The following is a 6,778-nucleotide window of genomic DNA, read 5'->3' on the forward strand; positions in this document are numbered from 1 at the left end:
GGGGCAGGCGGGGGGTGGCGGGGGCCGTTGTGTGCCCTGAGGCCGCTGGAGAGGCCTCGGGCCGCGCGGGGCGCTTCGTGGTGCTGCGGTGACGGTGCTCGGCTCCCCCGCAGCGTGATCCGGCTGATCATGCAGTACCTGAAGGAGAACAGCCTCCACCGAGCGCTCGCCACCCTTCAGGAGGAGACRACCGTGTCCCTCAACACCGTGGATAGCATCGAAAGCTTCGTGGCTGATATCAACAGCGGGCACTGGGACACGGTGCTGCAGGCCATACAGTCCCTGAAGCTGCCCGACAAGACCCTCATCGATCTATACGAGCAGGTGATGGAGCACCAAGGCCAGCAGGCCATGTGCAGCCTTTCCTGGTCTGTCAGGATAGAAGCTCTGGTGCTTCCCAGCGTCCCTTTGCTGATGTAGGTGTTTGTCTCTTGTTTTAGGTGGTGCTGGAGTTGATTGAACTCCGGGAGCTGGGTGCTGCCAGGTCCCTCTTGAGGCAGACGGATCCCATGATAATGCTGAAGCAGACTCAGCCAGAGCGGTACATCCATCTTGAAAATCTTCTGGCCAGATCTTACTTTGATCCTCGTGAGGTATGCTGTGCCCATCCCAGAGACCTCAAGATGCTATTTTGCATCATTAGGCCCTGACACCAGCCCAGTTTGCTAAAGGATACTTACAGCAGCATCTGTTTTTCATCCTGGGATTCACCTAACCATGCAGAATTAGATTATTCTAGTGAAACTTTATTGTTTGGTGGTTTTACAAGTTTTAGGAGTGTTTGGRAAATGGTGTCTAATGGTTTGTTACAAGAACAGTAGTTTTGAAGGATAGTGAAGCTGGGAGTTTGCRGTTTTACTTGTGTGTCTTGCTGCAGGATGATACTGGCCTACTTTCTTGACATCTTTATAAAAAAATCTTTGACAACTTTATATATATATAAAAAAACCTTCTTTTTAGGCATACCCAGATGGAAGTAGCAAAGAAAAACGGAGAGCTGCCATTGCACAGGCTTTAGCTGGAGAAGTCAGCGTGGTACCTCCGTCTCGTCTTATGGCATTGTTGGGCCAGGTAATCCTTGGGGAAAGAAAGTGCTTTAGTAGCTGTGTCAGTTTCTGTAGCTAAAGAAACTGATTTCACTGCATGACACTGACTAGTTGTTTCTTCAGTGCTGTAGAAATAAAGTTTAAATATTGCACACTTACATGTATTATAGCTGAAAATGATCTTTTATTCTTGTAGCAAGAATTTAATAGAATTCAGCAGAATTTTATTAGAAAGTTTTCACTGTTTTGAGTCCTTTCTAAGTTTAATGAGTTCTATTATGAGCAAATAGACAACTGGCCAAATAAATTAAAAGAAGATCAAATTTGTCACTCTGTGCGTACTGTATACTAAGTATCAAAGATAGAATGGAAAGGGGAGGTCTGAAGTCAGTCTCGCTTGCAGAGAATGTTGGAGAATAACCCATTCTGTTTACAGTCATGATTAGGGAAGCATTATGTAACAAAACTTACTTATAGTTGGGTCTACTCACAAACTGTGCAGGATACACTTTGTGGGTACAAGAAAGTACTGCTATATTGTGTTTATTGTATCAAAACTTCAGTGAGGAAGATTTCTATTAACTGATACCCAACTGTATGGCTTTCTGCTCCTCAAAAGGCACTCAAGTGGCAACAGCATCAGGGCCTGCTTCCTCCTGGTATGACAATTGACTTGTTCAGAGGCAAAGCGGCTGTGAAAGACGTGGAGGAGGAGAAGTTCCCCACACAGTTGAGCAGACATATTAAGGTGAGCAGGCACATTATTTATTCTTTATATGTATTATCATTGCTTTTTCTTTTTTTCTTGCTGCTTTATTTTGTRGGAAAATTGTTCTGCATTTTTTTTTTCTTTTGTATAAAGCATTTCTTGCTCTACTTCAGTCTCATCAGGAAACTTTTCCTGAGAGTGTAAAATGATGCTTATTAACAAGATTTGAGTGCTAATAGTATTCATGACTAATACTTTAGTTGTTGACTTAACAGTTCAGAATCACTCAGACTTCAGAAATGGTTGCTTACACACCCTTCTCAATTTGTGAAAGAAAATACTAGTGTCTTTAACTTCTGTGCTTGCATATTAACTTCTTGAACTACAGAAGTTTTGATAATGAGCCATGCCATGTGTAACATAATTAGTAGCTTTCTAAGAATTTTTTCATACAGATTTCAAAAGAGAAACGAAATTGTGCTGTAATGACATAGTGGTCCTGTAGTGCTTAGAGTGTGGAGTGTGCATTCCTTTCTTGTGAGTGTTTTTCAACTAGGTTAAGCAGTTCTCTTCAGCCAGAAACCAGCTCACTGTAGTAGCTCTGATGGTTCTCATATGAATGGAAGATGCTACTTTTCAGAAGTCATGAGTTGGTGTTTGTGAAATCACTTTGCATGTAGTGGCGGCTTGACAGAAATATTAATTAGTACTGTTAAAAAAAGTTCTGATTTTTTTGTTTTTTGTGTTGATTAGTGAAAACACTTGTATAGTCAGTTGTAATGGTTGCTCATCTGTTTTAATTCTGCTGAAAAACAAGGAATATCAAAAATGTTTATCTCTAAAAAATTTCATTGAAGAAACGTCACTACAAACGAAGCAGTTTGTACTATTCTGGAAATTTCTAGAACTTGCTAATAATATGGATAAGATACTGGAAAGGTGTTGGTTAGCATTCACAATTCATTGCAAAAACAAAAGAAGACGATAAACCTGATTATTTCTGTAAGCTTGGAGGTGTGGCATAAGTTTAACAGATGTTACCAGAGCAAAATGAGAGGTGACCTTAAATGCTAATATGTAAGTATTGACAGGTTTTCTGTGCCTTGATAGTAAATATATGATTGTGTAGCTTTAGAAAATACTGTTTTGTCACCAAAATAAGCAACTTACATTAGAGATAAAGCCGTAGTCGTATTAAACTTAATTTATATTCTTCTACAAAACAGTTTGGGCAGAAGTCACATGTGGAGTGTGCTCGGTTTTCCCCAGATGGTCAGTATTTGGTCACTGGCTCTGTGGATGGTTTCATTGAAGTATGGAACTTCACTACAGGAAAGATCAGGAAGGTAAGTTACTTATTATTTCAGATGAGTAGTTCATTGGCTAAAGTACGTGGTTTTATTCTTTGAGATTAGGCTTCATGTTCGTTTTCATTTCTTAGGGATAGTGAATCTGAAGAGGGTGTCTGTTCTCGTGATTCAGGTGCTGGCCTGGAATTGCCTATTCTGTCATAGACTTCTCAGTGGAATAGTGTTTTCTTTTTTTTTTCCCTCACTCTAATTCTTGCCTCTAAAACAAGAACAGCAGTTTTTTCTTTTTTCTTTTTTTCTTTTTTTTTTTTGATAAGGCTATGAGGAATGTTTGATCATTGAATTCCATCACAGAAATACTGTGTATATTGTATGTGTRTATTTAGTATGCAGCCTGTCTAGTCCAACATTTGAGGTTAAGTTAATACGCAGAATGTGCGTCCCAGACTAAACAATCTGTGGCAGCAGTCTGACCRGAATGATCAAACTGCTTGATGATAGGCTATACACTGTATAGCCTATCATCTGCTAGTATATACGGAAGTTAAAATTGCTGGTGCTGTTGCACCTTGACTTGAAATACTTTTTATCTAATTTGTTATTGTGATTGGTGGGTCTTCTGTTTTCATTTAGGATCTGAAATACCAGGCACAGGATAATTTTATGATGATGGATGATGCAGTGTTGTGCATGTGCTTCAGCAGAGATACAGAAATGCTAGCAACAGGAGCACAAGATGGAAAGATCAAGGTACCTGTCTTTTTGTGGAATATATAGGTGGAGGTCCTGATTAGARAATTATCTTGCAATCACAATAATATTGTGGTTTCACATGGAAATAATTAAGTTTAGTGTGGTCCAGAAACTAAGATGCTTATTGTTGGATGTTTAAGTTTCTGTGATCTGATAACATAGTAACCACTTCTGTTTCATTTACTGTTTTGTCTTTAGGTTTGGAAAATCCAGAGCGGTCAGTGTCTGAGGAGGTTTGAACGAGCACACAGTAAAGGTGTTACCTGTCTCAGTTTCTCTAAAGATAGCAGCCAGATTCTCAGTGCGTCTTTTGATCAGACAATCAGGTAAGAATAAATTGAAGTGTGAGCTGGAATGCAAGAGAAATGAGAWTAGAGATTTCATACTAAACAGTTAACATTTTGAGTATGGTTTGTTTGGATCAATTCTATTTGATCCTTTTGTGTTTTGTTTTAATATTAATGGGAGAGTCTCTTGAGGGTGGAAGAGGAACAGTTGGARTATTTGACCTTTTGCTTTGCATTAACTTGCTTTATTTTAGGGTGGGGCCCAAATACTTAATTAGTGGTGTCTTGTTTATGGGCCAAGAAGTTTTTTTAGTTTTGTTTTGTATTTTCTAGGAGCCTTTTAGCTTAAGARGCAGTCTTGGCTTTAAAAATGGTAATTTATATAATAGACTTTTAGAGAAAACAGGCAATCTAGGGATAACAGGATGATAACTCCTATTTGAGACAGACTAAACAACCTAATCACCAGCACTCACTAGCTTTTAATACCTGACAGGAACTGGTTTCATCCAGTTCATCTTACCTGTGCAGCACTACTGTGAATGAGCTCTTTTTCTGCTCTGAGAGAAAAAGATTAAGTATATTAATGCAGCTTATCTGCTTCCTCCTAGTAGTAACAGAATACAGCAAAGTTTCCAAAATTCATGAGTTTGGGAATCTTTGCTGCTGCTGCTGCTGGCTCTCCACTGAGCTGTGAATGAGGGACTTTATATCCCTGAGAGCTCCATGGGAGTGAAAGGGAAAAAGATGCTCTTCTGTTCAGTGTGAGACAATCACTTCACATCATGTTACTGCTGCCTGTCTAGCTTACGCAATGTCTGCTATAGCTATAAAGGGTTTTTGTCCCACCTCCCACCCTGAGCCCACATTGTCTTTATATCTATGGCCCATGTCCCCAGATCCATTCCCCTGTGTCTCTTGGATCCACAGAACCTCCCTTTAGAGTGAGGACGAAAGGAGAAGCCCAAAGGAAATGTTTTATGAGCGCCTAACTCAGCAGTCTGATGTGGAMTATCAGCAATCCAACCCCGGATGATGATGAGGTTGATAGACTCTGGGAGCTTCAAAGGCAACAGTTACAATCTTTATCTAGAACAGATAGCATAGCCCTTTCCTTGCTTTAGGGCATTTGTTTTCATCTAAGTATCTCTTTCAAAATAGTTCATATCAGTGAAGCTGTATCTAGAATGTTGTATCCGGTTTGTTCCACACCTTCCCTTCCCCTAACCCCAGCCCGGTCCAAGAAAGGCATTAACAAGCCAGAGTGACTCCATAGGAGGTCCATGAAGATGGTTGGGGGCTGGAGCATATGATGTACCAGGTTTCGTCAGCCTGGAAAAAAGAAAGCTGGGAAGGGATCTGATTGCTGTCATCTATAGATAGTTGTGGATAATTAGACTCTTCGCRGAGGTGCACAGTTCTTAAAAGAGGCAAAAGGTATGGAAAGTGGAAATTCTGGTTGTATACAAAGAAAAGCTTTTCCTCCCTGAGAAGGGTGAAGTGCTTGGTCAGGGTCCACAGAGCTGGGTTAGGATGGGAGGATCTCAGTCTTTGAAGAGATTCAGAGCTAAATTGACGAGACTAAGTGACTTGATCAGACTTGGAAGCTAGCCTTGATTTGAGGAGAACGTTAGAGTAGAGATCTTCTGAAGCCCCTTCAGTCTAATTTTTTTCTGCGCTTTTCTATATACCATTGTTTTAGAATTACTGTTATACAAAAGGGATGTGGCTAAATTGTTTATACAACTGCAATGTCAGGATATTAATTCTTTCAATGATCAAAAAGCCACAGAGAAAGAATTGCTCTTCTCACCACTGGCAACGTATGATCCACTTTTCTGCAGGCTGTCTCCACAGCTCTGCTTTTGGACATAAGCTCTCTGAAGCCTTGATCCAGAAAGTGATGCTTCCTTTCTCATGCAGACCTTCCCCCACTAGGTAGCACCAGTACTGTGCTGGGATATGAGATGTTTTTCTTAAACCAAGTCCTTATAGTTCAGTTTCCCAGTGACTGTGGCAGTCCTTTTGGGCAGTGAAACTGTTTCTGGTATGGAAGGCTGACAAGCTGAGATCTTGGGAACCTGGAAAGAGGAGTGATGATTTCTAGATACTTCCGACTCCCATCAGTATGCAGTCCAGTTAGTGTAGTTTAGTAAGTTAGCATGTCAGCTTAGCTGCAGTACATAGGTGAGTTCTTTCTGCAGCAAATGGAGGATGTGCAACTTGCTTAATGCAGTTAGGCTAAACTGAGTGAGCTGGGCATTATCTGACACTTTCCACAGGCTAAGACTTAGGCGCATGCAGTTACTGCAGGTTAGCTGATGATAATTTGTTAAGCAATGGTATCTCAAATGCACTTCATGGTTAAGTGATAGATATGGGTCAGGTATGAAGGTGAATGAGCTTGCATTGTTCTAAGAAAGTGACAATGAAACCTTCATATWAGACAAACTAGACATGGAATTATGAAATAATGTAGTTCAGAAGGGACCTCTTGAGATGTCTGGTCCAATATGCAATATGCTCCTCAAAACACTGTAAACCTCCCAGCTTGTTCAGGGCCTTGTCCAGTTTTGAAAAATCCCTACAGGTAGAGACCCCACCTCTGTCATAGAGCTGCTTACAACCTTACAACCTTCCTTGTGGGAAAATTCTCACTTAAGTGTAAGGAAA

At 40.6% G+C, this 6,778-nt stretch overlaps 1 protein-coding gene across 1 annotated transcript in view; it reads left to right on the top strand.

The window, feature by feature from the left end:
- The first annotated feature begins 95 nt into the window (after positions 1-95).
- SMU1 (SMU1 DNA replication regulator and spliceosomal factor) overlaps positions 96-6,778 on the top strand; it is a 16,041-nt gene continuing 9,358 nt past the window's right edge. Inside the window, exons 1-7 of the mRNA XM_085317249.1 lie at positions 96-324; positions 441-593; positions 961-1,071; positions 1,666-1,794; positions 2,982-3,101; positions 3,699-3,815; positions 4,017-4,144. Coding sequence (XP_085173375.1) covers positions 130-324; positions 441-593; positions 961-1,071; positions 1,666-1,794; positions 2,982-3,101; positions 3,699-3,815; positions 4,017-4,144 — 953 coding nt within the window. The 5' untranslated portion in view covers positions 96-129. The remainder of the gene's footprint in view (positions 325-440; positions 594-960; positions 1,072-1,665; positions 1,795-2,981; positions 3,102-3,698; positions 3,816-4,016; positions 4,145-6,778) is intronic.

This window comes from Rhea americana, unplaced genomic scaffold, assembly GCF_003343005.1.
Source record: "Rhea americana isolate MKP2758 unplaced genomic scaffold, rheAme1 scaffold_115, whole genome shotgun sequence".
In the NCBI taxonomy this organism is placed as follows: domain Eukaryota; kingdom Metazoa; phylum Chordata; class Aves; order Rheiformes; family Rheidae; genus Rhea; species Rhea americana.